At 35.0% G+C, this 21005-nt stretch overlaps 1 protein-coding gene across 3 annotated transcripts in view; it reads right to left on the reverse strand.

The window, feature by feature from the left end:
- Window positions 1–21005, reverse strand: part of LOC126851142 (transcription factor cwo-like) — a 33385-nt gene that overhangs the window by 6796 nt on the left and 5584 nt on the right. Inside the window, exons 1-2 of one of the 3 annotated variants that reach the window (XM_050594797.1) lie at window positions 10874–11441; window positions 10366–10495 (exon numbers count right to left, since the gene is read on the reverse strand). In XM_050594797.1, coding sequence (XP_050450754.1) covers window positions 10366–10495; window positions 10874–10992 — 249 coding nt within the window. In that variant the 5' untranslated portion in view covers window positions 10993–11441. Of the gene's footprint in view, window positions 1–3359; window positions 3549–10365; window positions 10496–10873; window positions 11442–21005 lie in introns of those variants that run through there. The other 2 variants (XM_050594798.1, XM_050594800.1) reach the window with 2 other exon arrangements.

A 21005-nucleotide genomic window follows, 5' to 3' on the forward strand; every position in this document is an offset into this window, starting at 1 on the left:
TAACATTGATTAATATTGATAAAATCACCAAATGTGACGCGAGTAATTAAATATTGATTTCAGAAGACGAATAAATATATTCAATTAACAAATTATTAGTATAGTATAGTATTATAATTTATCCAAAAATATCAATAGTGGATATTGATTTAGTCGAGATAATTAAATAATTTTTTGAGGAATTTTGTTAAACATAAGGAAAAAAAGGGACAATAATCTAATGCATAGTGACCAAGGCTTCTCTTATCATATGCACCGAATAGAAAATTAAGCAACTGTCACTGATAAAAATCATATAATATTAATGTCTAAATATATCGATTCAGCATATGATAATATTAACAATGACAATTTAATTGATTAGATATTAAGTTTCAATTATTCTAGCGAGGTATTTATTACAAATCCAAACACATCGTATAACAGCATCCTAAACATTGATTAGAAGCTCATAAATGATGTAACAAGAGGAATTTAATTGCAACGATCTATTTAGTACTTTACGCTGTAAAAACGTCTTTCATAAATCAATTCTTGTATTTAATTTACATAAAGTTCTATAATTCTTGATGTGTTACGTAACTTCGTAGTAAAATTTTTTTTACTAAAAGAAACATCTCGTTTACAATTTAAAACTTAATTTTTTGTTATATGCATGACATTCCAATTGAAAACCTATTAAAGAACTAAAGTCGACGCTATAAGGCGCTTACATAATCGGTAAACAAAAAATTTTTATTCCTCTATTAAATAAATAAAAAGTTATTCCACTGGCATTGAATAAGTAAAACGTTATTCCGCTACAAAGTAAGTTTGTTTTTGTGAAATCTGATGTAATGTTATGCGTTTCTTCCGCGAAATAAACAAATTATTCTGTCCTTATCTTGCATGTAAAAAACACTAAACAACGTTGTTCAGTTATCTTTCTTGCTAATCTTAGCTGGCACTGAATTATCGATATTTCAAAGTTACAAAGTCTGATTTGATATACGAATATATGCGAAAGCACATAATGTACAATTGTGATTTTAATGATGAAGTATATGATTTAAATTATTACAATGTCTCTCTAAAGCAGACTATTTCAATATTGTTAAATACTATCTCATTGTCGGCTCTTCATTTTGTACAATATTTGTACATATGTATATGTGTATAACAATTAATATCTAGATAATAATATCTAGATAATAATAAATTCAACTATATTATATATATAAATATATAAATATATAAATATATAAATATATATATATATATATATATATAGATAATAGTTTTATTTTTGGTTATATATATATATATATATATATATATTTAGATTGCAAATAACCAAAAAATAAAACTATTTATATGAATTATATTAATGACTCTTACAAAAAAAAAAAATTATTTAAAAATTTAATTAATTGCCACAAACACCTCAGTTCCACAAAGATTAATAAATCATAATTTACAAATAAAGTATAATTGAATAAATTATGATTTAATGAATATATTGAATTATCGAATTCTCGATAGATTACAAGTCACGCAAACATACGCGAAGCAAAGATAATCCGAGTGGAATAGAATAGGATAGAGAAATTATTTCGAAATGCACATTGACCGGAGCGATTGCCTCAGAGCGGCGAAATGAAGAAGAAATCCGATGACGACAACAACGGCGGAGAAAAAAAAAAGCGAGAACCGCTTTAACGGGGTCGAGTTATCGGCGTACCGGATATAACCGGTACGAGGTGATCTGCCGGCGTATACTCGGTATGAAAGCTCGCATTATGCGTGACCGGGAGGTTTATCGACGAATATGCTGACCGCGGTGGTCCAGCGAGTGTTTTTCAAACGATAACTGGGCATCACCGGATTCTTGGCATCTCAGCGACGACAACAAGCAGTAAAGCCGGAGTGGCTCTTATCAATCGACTCGTCTGCGCAATACGCAAATCCACTTTTGTTTAGATGCGTCGGCAAATTCTCGCGATTTAAATCACGCCGCTAAAAACTGTCAGATCATCGATGTTCCTGAACCTCCAAGTATGCTGAACATGTGAAATTTCCGACCGGATCTTAAAAGAGCTAACACCAAATCTTAGGAAAATCGAATAATGTACACTAAAAAAAATTAATTTCTTAATTATCAATTTTACAAAAAACGTACACATTATATATATATATATATATATATATATATATATATATGTATATATAATTTTATTTATTTATATATACAGTAAAAATAAGACGTTTCAATTTTCCATTTTCTCCTCATCCTTTTCGAGATATATAAATTATTGAAAATTCAATGAACTTATGTATTATGTTTATGTATTAATATTAAACAAGATAATATCAGCGTACACACACATTTATATAAGCATGCACATGCACGAGCGGTGCATCGTACGCGATGAGGAAAATCCAGTTCGCTTATGCAAATCGGCACATGGCGCTGCGTCTATATATAGATGCGAAAATAAATCACTCGATCACGCACAACATGTCGAGGCAGTTGGAGATCGATACGACAGCACGGAATTGGCGGAAATAAAAATGTAAGAAATTCCACATGTGAGCTTCCTGACACACGACGACGCAGCGTTATCGACATTTTTGCCGTCATTTCAAATTCCGCCGTTTATCCGTAAAATATTTGCGTGTTTTTTCTTTTTTTTTTTATTAAAGCTGTTAGGTGAAATGCGTGCACGATTACCACGCACATTTTATTTACATCTTGTCCTTACATTACGAGAGGCGGCCGTCGAGAATTCCTGCTCGCCAGTCAAGTCAATCGGCGATCGCGACGACCTTGCGATCGCAAACAACCTACGTTGAATGGTATCTCCATAAATTCAGATTCGTTCGGCGAGCAAAAGCCAATGTCGAAATGGCACGAGCAATCAAGAGCCGCTTGAGGAATCTTGAACAGCAGCAACGTGCACTTAGCTCGAGAACGCATTCACGTGTGAGACTCGAAGAATAATAACTTTTTATTGAAAATTATTTAAATACGCACGTTATGTTTCAGGAAACGTGTACGATTACGAGTAACAAATGATCTGTCACATTTATCAGATTCTCGAGCCAATTAACATTTGTCTCTTAAAACTACAAATATTGGTATTACATATTAGCGAGCATTATTTGCATAAAAAGCACAATTAATGTAAAATTTAATTCTTATTTTATTTATATAATTGCGATAATTTTTTGACAGCTTAAATTATATTATTTTAAATATTAATAGAGCAGCATCATATTGCGCTACTATATATATATATATATATATATATATATATATATATATATATATATATATATAACTATATTTGTTATTACTATCCGACATAAAAATTGCGTACCAGTTTTTGATCAGTCATCTTTCCATTAATATCTGTTTTTTTCGCCGATTGATTAACAATCCATATTATTCACCTGTTCGTATAATGTAAATAACAAGCGAGTGTGAAAAAGAAAAAAAACGATGGCTCATCGGATTTAAGCTTCTATCTCGCGTTCAGCTGACATCGCTGTCTGGCTCACGCAAAATCACCGAGGACACTAGTAGTGAGAAGAAACATATGATCGTGCTGATCGCGGATGAAGCACACGCGTCGACGGGTAAACATGCCTGTTTTCACCAAACCGGTGACGCATTCGGAAATACACACTATTTTCGTCGCGGTGTCACGTGTCCGTGAGCCGAAGTATCGCGTTCCTGTGCGAATAAATATATACGCGAATGAAAAGTGTGGCGACCGGGGTCTACCCAATATTTTATTCTTCATAAAATAAATATGTGATATCACGAGAAAGGGTATCTCGACCGCATATATTTCGATAGAGATTAATTACTCGATTAAATCGAGCGATTAAATAGCCTCGATATATATACAATTATTTATGGTATTTATGTATGTACACTTGACATGTAGCTTCACGCGGTTTTTGTTTGATATATACATTTATAAAAAAAATTAATGAGCCATTTTGTCAAAATTTTTTTCCTATTTTATCAATTGTCGTTTGTATCCTAGTCTTTTATAGTAATGAAAAATGGTTATTTATGTTATTTCAAGATGCCATCCGACGCTCTCGGTATGCAAATCATATTAATGTGACATTTGACAAGTGCTATTTGGATACAACGCGTCTGCTATTATTAGAATCGTTTGCGTGATGTTTTCACGAAGTTTAAATTTCTCACTTCGTTCCTTCGTTGCAAGAAAATATTCTCGTTGGCAAAAGTCCGAATGCTGACAATTCATCGCAATTATTCGTTATTAATTACACGAAACAACAATAATCAAATTAATTGTATAATTAATTAATTCATATATGTATATATATATATATATATATATATATATATATATCTTATCATTGCATAAAATCCTTATTAAACTTAAAGTCAATCTTTCGACGCAGTTTAATTAAACATCTCATTTGTCTCTCCAAATTTTATTTTAATCTTAGCTTGTAAAATATGTAAAGTGCTTCAGAATTATTAATCGTCTTCTTCAATTCCGGCTTACATGAACGATCAAAGAGCATCGATGCTCTTCTTATTAATATGTATCGTTATAATACTTGTTTACGCATATATATTCAATGCTACTATCGCTACTATCGCGGTTCATAGAACGATTATAACCCGATCGATTATCAAGAGCATTCTGTTATCAACGTCATTAATAGCCATCGCACAAAGTCCAATGCGTTGAAATTTAGCAATCAAACGTCCACGACCCCTCACGCTATTTCGCTAATCGCGAAAAGCTGGGAATAATCACGACGTCAAAAACTGATGACGTCATGTCTTTCGCCTCTCTCATTCGCCCCATACGTGGTACATGATGTGAGAGTCGCGATCGCGAATCGCAGATTGTTTTGTCGATTAGTCATCGTGTTGTTAAATCAGCGCGGGGAAAGGATTATAAATTGATGGACGCGAATCAATTTCGATAAAGCCGCATTTAGCGGCTAAATCAGACCTTTATTCGTCAAATTAATTAACAAATTATTTACGCTTCGTTTAAATATCATTATATGGTTTAATAAAAGCTCCGCCTGTATAAAATTAATGCAATGCAAAGTTCGATCGACCACTGGTCAGATGGAGTCACCGACAAGGCGAAAGTGAATATAAACAAGTAGACTCTGATTCCAATTCAGTATATAATTTATTATCAATTTTATATCGTCTATTTTTGAAAAACAAATAAACATATAATCAATTCCCAAAATTCAAAGAATACATTATTTTTAAGAAATTATTTCTACATATATATATATATAAAACTGCTTTTATATTAAAACCATGTAACGTATATATTTTTCTTTACAACAATAATTTTCCAAGTGTTAAAAAAAAATCACAAACTTCAATGTCACTTAGCAACCGAATAAATGATGATAATTGCATTAATTCTATTGATTGAAAAACAGCTAATTGACCAGACGTGAATTCTTGGGGGCGAAAGTCAAACAGCACGTAACACGTGCATAAGCACGGAGAAAGAAAGAGGAGAGGAACAGCGAGAGAGAATAACAACGTGCGATAAATGCATATCGCGGCACGTGTTGAGTCATGTGGTAATTCCGCCCGCTCGATGGCACGTGAAACTCGGCCTACATGGGAAACGCGACCTTATTACGGGCAATCAAAAATCGAGAAACCTCCTGCAGATGAGATCGAGACGAAGAATTTCGTCGTGGAGCCGATAAAATACGTGTCGACAAAAAGCGTTGTCTTTAAAAGCATCGATTTCTGTCTGCAATCAGAGTACTTCTTTTCATCGCCTTCACGTTTGTTCGTTTAAAGTGTCTCGCACAGCATTTTTTTTAATTCCCTGTCAAATACAGCGGCTGCCAAACGCAGAACTTCGGACTCTATAAATAATACGTGTAATAATTTTGTCCTCCCTCTTTCTCTCTTTCTCTCTCTTGTGCCAAAGATATTTTATCACACAACATTTAAATGTTATTTGACATGTTATTGCGAGCTCAACGTGAACAAGTGCACGAGAAATTAGAAATCGTAAAAAGACAGCGTTAAAAAAAAAAAACTTATATATACAAATTGACAAAACACGTCGTTGTTTTATTCTGATAAAAAAATCGTTATACTTTTCTCGCAGATGTGCATTAAATTGAAATATCGTTGCTCGATTTTCGCAAGACTGTGTTTCTGCCGTCACTCGATATAGCACGAGATTAAATGTGTGGCCCGCACGACGAATTTAACTTGGAAGACCTAACTGTTACGGCAAACGTGTGCGCGCGTACTCTAATTTTGGCACGTTTGCCATTTGGATCAACGACTCCGTATTTTCAACGTTTGCCGCGCGATGCTGATCGCTATAAAAAGAGACACTCGCCATTAGAAACGATATATTTATTGCTTGTATATACATCCCGGGTTCATACATCTCGAGTTCTAGGGTCTTAAAAAATATCTACTTTCAAAAAATGTATTGAAACTATATTATTATATAGTCATATTAATTTTTTATTATATTTTAAATGTTCATTTTGCTGTACTCACAGTATTTGTTATTTTTTTTTCCTCAAGTTTTACTCTTAGTTTTGAAAATAAGTCTTCGGAATTCAAGATGCAACATTGTGTGTATTAAACGGGATACGCCCAGGCCGTCTCTTGCATGTGACGCGTTGCGAGCGTTATTTGGGTCGCGTGCGATCATCGTCACGGCTCGATCGTTTTCCACAAGTAGTTTTCTGGTCACGTCACTCGTTGCCATGAATGTCCTCGCCATGTGATACCGACTTGGTGATATTTTCTGGAAATAAACGGGGGCGGAGGACGCGCGTATGCATAAACGACTTGAGTGTTTTTCACGAATAAATCAGGATCGAACTTTATTCTTATTAGAAATTGTGCAAAGTTGGTCATCTTAATAAATTTATATATTAAATAAAAAGATGAAAAATATAACATTTTTATGAAAATTGCCTTATATATATGCAATTTTTTAATTTTTATTATTATTATTTTTATAATATTTATTATTAACGCTTATTTGTTAACGCTTAAAATCACATAATGATTATAATAATCAAATTTAAATTTAATTAAATATTAATAATAAGGATCTACAATCGATTCAATATTAAAACAATGATTACGTGAAATTAAATATAAAATAAATTATCGAATCCTATTATCGATAAAAATATTAATAAAAATATCGATAAAAATTCATCTTCCATTCGCGTGAAAATTTCATTTTATTTCATTTTATCTCTCGTAGAATTTTTATCTTTTTAAAATCGAATATGTCTCTCTCTCTCTATTATTAAGTAGTATATTTTCCACAGTTCTTCTCTCAAACACACCCCGCGGACATGTATCAACCATCACTGGATGCAGTGGGGCGCTATCAGCCCAAGACATCTTTCGCAACTCATCGCCGTGCGAAGTGCGGCTCGGCAACGATTCCAGAAAGCAACGTGAAGAAGCGCGTGACTCGAATTATTATCTCGCCACTGCCACGTGTAGCTCGCGACGAGAGAGCGAAAGAGACGGAGTGACCTCAAGTAGAGCGGACCGAGGCTACCTCGTCTCTTGTAATACCGATGTCAGGATACACATCCTTGAACGTTAGAATGCACTCATTATTGCATGAAACGCATCATGAGAAAATAAATGAATAATAAAATGTAGGCGAATATATTATATTCGGTATAAATTAAAAATATTGCTTTGATTTTTCTAGTCATGTTATTAATTATTAATTATTTAATAATAAAGCATAAATGTGTGTCGCGTTATGTATGTGTTTTTGAAAGAAAGAAGATTGTTTTTGTTTTCTTGTTTCTAATGAGACAACGAAATTTTTTCACGTTATCGCGTCGAGCAAGTGTAATCGTGCACGGATCCTGATTCAACCAATAATACGAAACACGACTCTGGTATTCCCGGATATGAATCGTCCACGATGATGATATGACGACGAAGCACACTCACCGTACTTCGGTGACTGTGTGGAGACGCGCGTTTCGGCACGTTTGCGTGCGTGTGAAAGCGCTCGACCTCTTCTCTTTCGTCACGTAAAATGGATTTAAGGCCGCGAATCGACATAAGGACAAAACACATTCGATTCTCGAATGAATTCGCAAAAGCCAACCTACAATCCATTCGTTGCGCGCTAAACAGGCTGCTTTACATAATTTGCCAAACGTAATACGAATTAGGCACGCTTCAACTGCTAACGCAATTAAACTTTTGTAATCCCGATGTGTGTAATTTCACGAGTGATAAACGGCCGATGAGAGAGAGAGATTGACGGGAGTTGCGTAAGTCGAGGATTCGTCGTGTGTTGTGCAAGGATGGATAAAAAACGCCAAGATTTCCTGCCCTCCCCCCGTCTTTCTTCGACGGATATTAATGCGATCGTCAGCGACGTCGTCGTCTTGATGTGAAATTCCTTCGCGCTCTCACAGACACAATCTCGAAGATCGATAATGTCGCTCGTAGAGTAAAAATAAATTACTTAAAAGTGTTGTCGTTCGAACTCATTACATCGATATGAAATCGACTGATGAGATTCTTTCGATGAGAATCGTAGACGAGTATTCGCGTATTAGGTAAAAAATAATGACGTCAATCACTTCCATCCGCAAATTCTATTGGCGGAATACACTGCTTTCATCCAACTGTCGCGAATGATACGTCAAGAAAGAGAGACGTAACATTCCTTTCTAATCCAGACTCGCATGTAATTATCGCAGCATCTCGAGAAGACACCTCGTCATGCTTCCAAGCTATTTCCTGAACAAGGAGTCTCTTAGTTTTAGAGAGCGCTACACGATTGCGACACACAAGAAGGAAAGAAGAGAAATTTACCGAATGAATAAGTCTCGAAAGATTCACACGACCAACTGCAACATTTTTTTGCGAGCAAATCCGGTTAGAGTCCCTTTGTAAAAAAGGCGCATAAAATACTTTAAATATGTTAAAATAAAGATGTGTTATATAAGTCTACATTTAAGAGTAATATTACATTTGTCATAAATTTGACAAATTTTTTAAGCATATTGATTGGCTGCAAAATAGAAATTTTCTTGAATCTCTAGAAATTAGCTAATCAATGCGCTTAAAATGTTTGTCGTATGACAAATGTAATATTATTATTATAAGTCTGTCGTATGGCAAATGTAATATCCTTACACGTTTTCTTCTTAAAATCAAATTTAGCAAGTTTTTTTAACGCATGTGCTCTCTAAGAACGGCCGTTGTTACTTGGAACAGCATTCAGTATGAATTGGTGTATACAGATATCACAAGCAAAAGCATTGCGTCAGTCATTGTTTGCATTAGTCACGTTTATCGCTAGTTTAAAAAACGCGGGCTATTAATACAATATTGATAATGCAATGCAATAGATTTCTAGTATACACATATCAGTGTGATATGCATTATCAAAAGAGAGATTTGATTATTATTTTTTTACGTGTAATTATAAATATTTACATAAAAATGATTTAACGAATATTTCTCCAACATTTAGAAACGATGTCAAAGGATCGAATGTCCACTGACAGTCCTCGATAAGAATTTGGCATACTCGACACATCTGCAAGGTCCGATTTCGCGCGATCACTGTGTCACAATCATCGTTTTCGGAACATGACGTGGTGGCTACCTCGCGACACGTCGTTACGTCATTGCTGGTTCAACAACACGGAAAAGCTTTCTTTACGGCACGATGACCTGGATAACCCGCGGTTTCTCCGATATGAAAGCATCTTCCGACCGATGTCGTGAGCGTGCCGACAGAATTGAAAATTATATTGAAATAAAAAAGTAACTCGCGAAAAGTTAAATTCATTCTCGAAAAATTCTCGAAAATCCATTGTTCCATTTGCAAAGAGAGCCGTATATGGTTATATAACAATTTATATTTTGCATTTACATGAAAATAAAAACAGCGAGTTTAATAAGCGAGGATAAAAATATTTCTTATAAAGTACGTTCTAAATATTTAAAAAATGGCATAGGTCTTTTTAATTTACAAGTTGTTTACATTTTTTTTTAAATATATGTGTAGTTTAAAAACCAAATTAACGGGCATTTACGTCAAAGCTAAAAATTATAAAATTATATAATATTTATTCTACTTTTTTCCTCATACGCAATATTTGCTTCGAACTATGTTTGCATATAATTTTCTCGGAATGCAGGCATTTGTACGTTTTCATTTGAACAGATGTTGCGAAATGCAGTTAAAAAGAAGCCGACATACAGATATATACGACAGATACAAAGTAGCGCGTTATTTAATATTTCGCCGATTGGCAAAGTGCTTATTATGGAACTGATTGTGTACAAATGAGCTCGTGACTCACCCTGGAGACCTTCTTCTTAGTATAAACCTCGTCATCCTCCGAGGCCGTGGCGAAGTTCAGGTTGCCCTCGCAATATCCAGCTCCTATGCCCATGCTGTATATCTCGTCCTTGCAGGAGCTACCATCCAGACTGAAAAAAAAAGAGCAGAACGCATGATTAATTATTCATGTATTGATCCAAAAAACGTAACGTTGGGTCGCTATTCAAAAATAGGAACTTGATACGTCACTTTAGATTCGAGCTATGAAAAGAATATGGATACGATTGATATACATACATAAAATATTCTAAATAAGTTTTTTTTTTTCTTCAGGCGATGAGTATAATTATCGCAAACAAAGTTAAATTTTAATTATGAAATGGAATTGAATCCTTACGTTTTTTGCGTCGTAAGGAAGAAGACGATTAACGCTTGAGAAGAAAAATTTAAACGCGTGCTCTGATCATGTGCGTATCATAACGCTATCAAGAGGTTAAATGCATCTAACGTCGCACGAGGATACTTACGTAACGGCTCGACACGAATATGTTTCAGTCAATAACCCTGTGCACGTCCCTTGCCCCGTTATAGATTTTCCGCTGCAAATAAAATGAAATGGGAGAGAAGCACGAGGGCTCCGACGCATTATTGATAAGCCCGGCAATATCGTTGCTTATGAAACTTGCAGGCGACACCGTTTTTCCTCATCGTCATCGTGCGCCACGATGGCCAGTCGACAAGAGATTGTCCGGTGTTTGGCGTGAATTTTTAACGAGCTAAAAGAAGCTCCGCCGTTCCTCACATACTGTGAGTGACACAAATACGCCGTAACTTCGCCGAGGCAAATCGGAAGGTCGCCGGCATCGGTAATCCGCTAATAAGCCATCGGAAATCGGGTCTCATTCGATTGCTAATAACTTATGCATGAGTGAGCTGGTAGAGCCACGTGACAACACGAGAATCGTTCCCATTACATATGATAATAAAGTAGAGGCTCTTTTCCTGCCCCGATAAGGCTCAAACTGATATTTTTAATATATTATGTTAATAAATGCCTACGTCAGCGAGCTTCGCTAATTAAATTGAAATGAAGTGCGCGTAAACTTCATTATCTTTCATATCCCCTGACTTATAACTTTAAATACATAATATAACCATTTCATGAATGTTTAATTGATTAAATTAAAAGCTAATCAAATCCTATTAAAATTCCTTGAGGGCAATAAATATTCTGAAAAATAAGCTATTTTTACGATTAAAGATCAGAATTTGTTCTATAATTAGATAAATTATATCTTATGTTGAAGGATAAACAACATCCTTGAGAAATTAATAAAAGAAGCAACCTTGAATAATGTAAATCTTTCTATCGCCACCAACCTTATTACTTTAAATTACCGCACTTCTTTATTATCTTGCAAGATTCTCTCGCCGATTTTACAACAATAACGGACTCACTATTATTGTATTTATCGAATGCAATCACTCGCGGTCGCGGGTGAACGAAAGTTCAAGGATGAAGCTGCCGATATTGTTATCCCGTGACACGAGAATGTTATCCGTCAAAGAACAAGATCAGAATTTCCGCAAAACTTTTACAACAGAAAGCAAAAAAAAAAAGAAAAAGAATAAAAAACAACTATAGGAAGAAATAATTCGCGACTAGAAATTCCGAATTAAATTATGAAAAATAATTCTTCACACTTATTTACATCTCTACGAGTACGTTTGTGCGAATAAAAGCGCTCGCTAAGATCGACGAGATTCGGATTTGGAACGATAAAATGTACGGCAAACGAAGCGCATGAGATATTAAAAAGAAAAACCGCAAGAGCAAAAATGAAAAGATAGAAAAATAAGAAACGTGGGCTATAGTTTTCTCCGCGCGATACGCCACGTGAATTGCATAACGCACAGCTGGGAGCTCTTTTTTTATCGCGCTCTTTTACGACGACAACGGTGCGCTTACTTACGTCGGCTGGAATTATAAGCGAGCAGCGCCTCGTGTACCTGCACGTGGTTGACATTTTCCGGCATGTGACTAGAATCGCGTTCCTTGCTTCCCCGCTCTCTCTCTCTCTCTCTCTCTCTCTCTTTCCCATTCTCCTTCCTCCTCTTGTCCCGTCAGTGCAACCACACTCGTTCTCTTTCACACGCGTCGGCCGACACCTGTGTGCACCTGCGTGCATTACGCATCCCAATGAAACGTCGCTGCATGTATACATACGTGCAGATACGCGAGCAGCCGTAACATGCCCTGAATAAGATTGCAAAGACTGTACCGAGATATCGATATTGAAACAAATGTCTATTTACTGTCGCTTACTGAAAGCTATTAATAATTTTAGATATTAATATTTTTCAATTTTGATATTAATCTTTCTAACGAAAATTGTTAGGATTCTAATAACATAAAAAAAGTAATTACCGAATAAAATTAATAGGAAAAAAATACTTTTTCAAATAAGTATAAAAATAAAATAACATGTAATTCAAAGAAATGGAAACAATTATCATTTCCAATAATATTGATAGCGTTAATGATTTAAATTTTCAAGAAACAACAGAATGTGTCATATTCCGCAAATCCCGTGATAGCACATAATCAATATCGTTAACTTAATAACTATATCAGTAACTTCGCACGATATCAAGGAGAAATCTGCAACGAAAATAGTAATCGGAGCATCGAGGAGGAAAGTGTCGCTACTTCATTATTATATTGTCAATGTCTTTTGTCAGGTGTTCAACATGCCTACACGCGTGCATCCTACGCGGTAGAATAGAAATTTCGTAACAAGACTCCATAGTCCTCCATTAATAACGGCGACACTTACACGAGGCCGCCCATCTCGCCCGGAGAATATCCGGAATATTCTGATCGTGCGCGCGACAAACGACGTCGACGATGACGCAACACTGCACGTGGAGATGACTTCGATCCGAGATGCCCTTCCCGAAGCCCTTCTAGCTCCTAGCCCGATTACATATATTGCTCCCACGTAAACTGTCGCTTAAGTTTAAAGAATTCCGCTTGGCTTAAACATATCCGATTTTTCAAGCCTTTTATCATTTTTAGATACATAAAATTGAGAAAGAAAGATTTTTCTTTAACATAAAATACAAAATTGGTTGTACGTATATTATTGAATAGCATTCTGCTATTCTAACGTTAATATTTGGATATTCTCTTTGAGATGGAATTTATGTAGTGGCTTTTAGAAAAAAACCGCAGGTGACCGTCGAGCTTTAATCATGACGAAGCTTTTAGCGATAAACTATATTAGCTTTTAGCATCTATCATCTCTCTCTCTCTGTAGGATCATTCATATTTTTACTCGTTTATTGTTATAGCATATTATTTATGGACACAATAATATCTAATCTCGGGATTAATTTTAAGATGTATAAAAAATATTATAGATCAGAAGATTGTGGTGACATTACGAGTAAAATTGTTAACATCTAATATATTCAATCAAGCAAAATTTTTTATCTATTCACTTTGAAGTTATTTTTTTTAATTTCAAAATTTTATTTTATTTATAACCTAAAGATTGAACTGAACTGTCAAAAAAGAAAATTATTCATTAAGACTGGAACAGAGATCAGCAAGCGTTCGAAACCTCATGGCAACCGATACCACGTCCCATCGATCCCGAAACTATCATCGATTTTTTTTATATATGATTTCAATCATGCCGGGCGTGAGATCGGGCACATAACAAGCTGTCGTGCCCGAGATCCAGCACAAGGCGTCCTTCATCGACCTTACTGCCCACCGTGCGTCGCGTCGCGGCGCGTCGTCGCTCGCGCGTTCACTTTCACGTACGGCTGCGCGGGCGCACGTGCGTGAGCCGATTCACTTGACTGACAATTCCATCTCACGCTACATGCGCTATTCTCGCATCAAAAATTTCCGGCGATTATACGAAATGCCAGTGGCTAAGAGCGCCTGATTCACTCATCTGACATTTGAATCGTCATTGATTAAATTTTATAAGAATCACTTCTTCTTGAAATAAAATAATAAAAATAGTAAAATTTATATCTTCTTCTAATTTCATGTGTTTTTCATTTCTTAAGGATTCATAAATGCAAATTAAAAAGATTTAAGAGTTTGATGTCATTGACGAGTTCAATATCATAAACGAGAGAAATACAAGACTACACAAAAGTGATTACTTCGCGTTCACAGAGATCGAATTTCGCCTTTGAGAATTTTGAAATTTCTTTAATTTATTTAATTAATTAATTATTTAATAATTTATTTATTTATTTAACAAATTAAAGAATTATTTAATTAATAAATAAATAATTATTAGTTTCCATAAATTAATTTATTAATAAATTAATTTATAGAAACTAATAATTAATTAATTATTTATTATATATATATATAATCTAAATTCCCAGAGAAGCGAACCAGATCCCCGCACAAAAGCGAGATCTAGCGCGTCCTTCGACGATGCTTTTCGCGCACCATAACTGCACGCATCGATGCGGTACTATTCACTTTCACATGGTTGCCCGCGAGTGCGTAGGTATGCAGGTTGTAGATATGCCATCCGTCGCGCATATCTACGCATAAACAAACGTCGACGGGCCATAAAACATAGAAATCTATTCGTTACGCTGTTTGCCGGTTAATTGCCGCCCGGTGCTGTTATTGTTGCGCGTTTATCATCTTAATTAACACATTCTTTCCTGCGCTCGCATGTAACAGTTTATCATCGCGGTTCGTTAAATCGTGCGTTTATATCCGGCGTGTTACGCTGATCTGCGCTGCATATGAAATAAATCGCGTTATAAACTTTTACAAAAATTTTAGATTTTTACGATACAGATATTTTTTTTTCGAGAGAAAATTTTGCGTACAAAAAAAATAAGTTCGTATAAAAATTTGTACATTAAAGATCGTATAAAATTAATTATATAATTTTTTTTTTTTAATTTCCATTATCATAGCAAAATAATATATAATAGAAAAAATCATTTTCTCTCTCTTTCTCTTTCTAAAAAAATAATAAATTGAAAATCATCCTAAATCGAAAGGCAAGGATTAATAAATACTAAATTACAAATACTAAAAAAATAATATATTTAAAATTATTATTAAATTCAATCTATTCAAAAACCTAAGGAGAAAAGATATAAGATAATTTTATTTTTCCCGATTACATTATGTTTGACGAGGCTGGCCTCATCCAGGAAATGATGGACCGTGGTGTACGTGTAACGTTGGGCAGCGCAGATGGCCGCCAGCGTCGCAACACATGAATAATAACGAGAAGGTTGTGCATGCACGCACGTCACGATGATCGTGCGTGTCGCGAGCGCGTGCGTCGCCGACGATAGCCTCCTTATCGGGGATATGTACCGTGCCTCTATACGTGCGAGCTGCATAAGGCTCGATCGATCGATATGTCGCCAGAGGCATACTTGCGAGTGACGATACATATATATGTGCACGTGCCAGTGCACGTGGAAAATGACGTATTAACTGGTAATTAAATGCTATAAAATGATTATCTTGTTCAGAATAAACTCTATGTTCAAATGTGATCCAAAAATTTAGAAGGCTGTTAAGTTTATCGTATGTAATATTTCTTTTTTTAATTTTTAATATCAAACATCTTTTTTAATTTAAATCCGAGATAAAGATTTTCTTGGAATCCATTCGGAATTTACTGAACAATAAAATTCCTATCTTCGGAGATTTACTTCTTCGAAAATCTTTATAATAGCTTAGTTTAGTCTCCATCGGATTATCTTGTGTATTTATTTAGCAGGCAGACTAAACTACAGCGCGAATTGATTATCTACTTGATATGTATATAACGCTTCATCTCCCCAATGATGCAAGGAGATGCGGATGATGATTTATAAGTCGCACTTCGTGGCGGGGTTTCGCGGATCTCGTTGACCCTCGACGACGACGACGATACTGAGCTTTCGCTCCGTCATGTTTTGCAATCAGTAAAGTAAGACAACGCATCTTCCCATCCCGATGTTTAACTGGCAGTTGACAGCTGCGGAACAGATGCGCTAATGCACTCGATAATCTTCTCGTTGTCATTGATGTCTCTCTCTCTCTCTCTCTCTCTCTCTCTCTCTCTCTCTGTCTCTCTTTCCCGCTCTCGTTCCTGAGTCTTTCTGATTAAAATAGAACGATCGGTTTAAGCTATTTTCGACCCGACCATCGAAGGTCGTCGCCTTGAAATAGCCCCTATATCTCAAATTAACATTATTCACAAAAATGTGCCTGCAGGCATCGGCGATCCATTTCGACAGCTCCAACTTTTTTATCGGCTGTCAAAGTCAAGTGAAACGACATACGTCATACACGTTATTTACTACGATACAATCGATTCTCATGAAAAAAATCATACAAGAATGTTTCCGGTATATATGCGTGTTTATTCAACTTTAATTCATAGTTCGAATCCGATTTAAATTTTATGCGAATTAACGACAATTTGATTCATTTGTAAATCAGGTGACGCGATAACCGACAACCTGTTGCTAATCGATATTGCGCCTGTGTCGTATTATCGAATAATAATTTTTCATTCTGAATGTTATTGTATTTCAGAGATAAATCATGATTCAATCCAACATTTTATTCTAATAATGTTAATTCAAAATGTTATAGTACAAATTAAAACAAAAAAAAAATATATGCATTTTTAAAAATCACTTTAGTAAAAAAATTATTATAAATTCTAATTAAATTTCATTTACTATAAATAAAAAAATTAAAAATTTTTCTGATGCAAAGCCTATTTTATATAAAAAATAGAAAAATAAAATTTCATTTACATATACACACAATATTTATGAACTATATTTTATCAACCTTTTAAAAAAAAAAATCCGCTCTTCTCATTAAAGAAAAATCTATCCTTTCCTTAGCTTCCTCGACAAAAGCGTTCATTGCGCGTACAATATTTTTGGAATTATCACGCGTACTCTGGTTGCAAAATACGGATCTATTATGTTCATCCGATCAGCGGAGGCTGGCAAACTAGTATTTCGAGAAAAAGCCATTATTCGTTACATCGGGCATCGATTAACACGCGGCGCGCGTGTTCCCGCATGTGTCAAGCATTAATTCTTTTTTGCGTTACGCAAGCCTCGCATGCCGAAAGTCCTCGCGAAATCGCATGCACACCTACTTGCTGCCGCGCCGGCGACGCAAGCGCGCGATGAGTTGCAAAAGGTCAAGGATATACAGGTGACAACACTAGTATAGTACACACATCATTTATAATCCAAATATTGAAAAATGTTTCTCATCGCTAGATGAAATCTCTCACTACTTTCTAAATATAAAAAGAAATATCCGACTGCAAAAGTAGAAATTATTCTTTTCAATGCGAATTCAATAACGCTTCGATAAAAGTTCTAAAAAAAAAAAAAAATAGAATTGAGAAAAGATAGAATTTCACTGATATACCTGTATATAACTTATGCATCCTGTACATGAGAGACAGATAAGGAGTTCTATTGGATGAAGAGAAAAAAAAAGGAAACGAACGCAGCCGTTCTTTCTTGCCTGGTGTGTATCGTTCTGCGCTGGGCATACACGAGTATATATACCGGGTCGTCGCGTAAAAATACTAACCTACATCCCGCTGAGCGCGTGTCATGCAACGTGACTTCTGGCTCAGCCGAGCCGTTTCGTGCCGGTGATCGTGCGCTCCCCGTGAATCGTTCAAAAACATCAAGGGCGATATTATAGATATGTTATTTATAATAGCATATATTAAACTATCCATTATAGAGCTGAATTATATTATTATATAAATATATATTATAATAACCAATCTCTATTGATTCCCCAAGAAGTGATGGTATGTGATCTAGATTAATTTTATCAAATATACCAAAAAAAAAATCTATATCAAAAAATTTTACAAACTTTCTGGCTCATTTTTTAATAGTATCTAGATATAATTAGAGTGTGAATTCGAAATGGATCGTTTTAGCAATCCCACGGAAACAGATTGGCGCAATATATTTCATAATTCTAGAAATAGTACGGCCAACACATGATTAAATCCGACGGTGCTGTCCCCGATTTTGTAATCTCGCCGAAATGAGTCTTGATTTCGTCGTTTTGCCAAAAAAAAAAAAATCGAAAAATTGACGCCTTAATTAAAATTACATCTACTTTTTACATTTTATGAAAAAAAAAAAAAATAAAACTTTCATATGACGTCTTCTGTAATATCTTTCGTCATTCAATCTCGGAATATGATTTGTTTACAGCAAAATAAGCGGCACGATAAATTTCTTGCAGTTTCTACATTTCTTGTCAAAAACTGACAACAGACCTCGAGGGTCTGAATAATGAATGATCGAGGCAAACGGAGAATAATCTTGTCTAGATGAAAGATGACTATTCAGAGATCTTTTTCGCAATGAATCATCTGCCTCCCGGTAATAAGATCGCTGTATTATTTTCCACGACCACTCGCACGTATATTCATCGCTTGTGCAGCGCACAAATACACACGCATGCACACACCTTGCAACGAGGACGGCGAGAAGCGCCAAGGTGACTCTCACTTTTTCCAGAACGACACTGAACCTCTCTTTAGTGATAGGATTATCGACCTCCAACGGCAACACGAGAGACTGTGAATTAATGATTTTTTTTAACAAAAATAAATGCAAATTTTAATAGAAAATATATCACGAGAACAGAAAAAGCCGATGCAGAGTCAATATTTTCTGTATTATAAAGTTATTAAAAAATATAATGATTATCATATTCGAGTACAATTCTCGTCAGAATATTTAAGTCTGATAATTATTAATTAAAATTTAATTTATCGCTGAAAATATCGCAGCATATATAATAATAAATAGCGTTTATCATTTTTTTCTTAATAAAAAGTAAAAATTCAAATGATCAAGAATAACAGCTGTTTTAATTTACGTTCTTTATATTAATATTTTAGTGATTACGAAAACTTCATAAATTAAGAAAAAAATATAACACACAAAAAACTGAAAAATTATCGAATTAACGTTTATGTAATGAAAGATAAATCACTCGTTTAATTATCACGCTTATAATATTCCTTTCGAGCTTCTTTGTTGCCTTTGACTTGTCAGGAGTACCAAACGCGGCAATCAACGCACGATACGGCGATCGATGTGTTCTCATTTCGTATATCGTGCTAATACTTTGTCTCGTCTTATCGCGATACGACTTTATCGTCGAAATTTTCCATCGTACGTGAGATATTCTGGGAGGGCCTCTCCGAATCATCGAGCAAGCGGCTTCGTCGTGTCTTGTCGAAAGATACGCGCATGTACGGATTTTTCAATTCGAGTTTTTTTTCCGCGACGTAAATAAGAAATAGATTTATCGATTAATCGTCGTTGATTAACATCGACGTGCCAAAAATCAATCTACCCGCAAATTTACATCTCATGGCACTCGAGAGAGGGAAGTGCAGCCTATGGTCGCAATAATAAATAGCCACTGACAAACATCCGACAGATGGGATATATATATAACACGGCCGTCAGGAATATTGGTACTATCAAATTCCATTGATGTCATCGCCGGATTTCTATTTCGGAAAGAAGCCTCGCGGCCATTAGCTCGCGGTGTACGTACACTATGGACCCCTTGTATATGCAAAAAAAATCTATCGTCTCGATACCTTTATATGAAAAATTCCGCGCGCCTTGTTGATTCGCACACGCTCGTATTTTACATTTAATTCGAAGTCCCGTATGCACTGATAAGAGCCGATGATGATAACGCAGACTACTTCTTTAACTTACAGATAATAATTCGCCAGATATAGATAATTTTTGCACGAGACATACTTCTCGCGATTGTAAATGAAAGGCCGTTTATAAAATATATCAAAAAGCAAGCTCTTGCAGCGATATAAAAGACATTCATTTTTAAACAATTCTGTGTAATAAATAAATATATATATATATATTATCCCTGAATTATATAAATTAGATGGCTATTTAAAAAATAATTTTGTTGATTGGTACAACACATTTTCTCAAACACTTTAATTCATCTTTAAAAAACATAAAACAATTTACAAAAAATGATAAAATATTTTTAACAAATTTTACTATTTATTAATTTATTAATAATACTTTTTTTAAATTTTAGTACTTCTATTATTTTAATAACATATATATTAATTTTTTTATTGTAAAATATTGTGTCATCACAATTGAATTGTGACTTTGATTGATCCAATTGTACAAGAGCGAATGTTACGAATGCATTTTTAATTCTAAAAGGATAGCGCCCGTTATACATTGCCAAGATATACGTCTGCGTCAAATGCGAAACACAATACTGTTATAAGAAAGGAAATTTACATTCTAAGCAAAAAGCCGGCGCGCAATTGTGCCGCTTGCCATAACACGTCGGTAATTATCGCAATTTGCAGCACTCGAACGGAAAATGAGTTTGGAATAGGCATCCATAACCGTGGCACTGTAAGAGATTTACCTTCGTCGCGCACGTGGACTCACACGAACAAATGTATGCACACACACGAGCGCGCGCGCGCCTCTAATTATGCATGCTTCTTGAATATGCATAATTGAAACGCACGCTACAACATCGTGCGCGCGAAACGTTGCATTATTATATCCCCTCGA

Source organism: Cataglyphis hispanica, chromosome 7 (assembly GCF_021464435.1).
Source record: "Cataglyphis hispanica isolate Lineage 1 chromosome 7, ULB_Chis1_1.0, whole genome shotgun sequence".
In the NCBI taxonomy this organism is placed as follows: Eukaryota; Metazoa; Arthropoda; class Insecta; order Hymenoptera; family Formicidae; genus Cataglyphis; species Cataglyphis hispanica.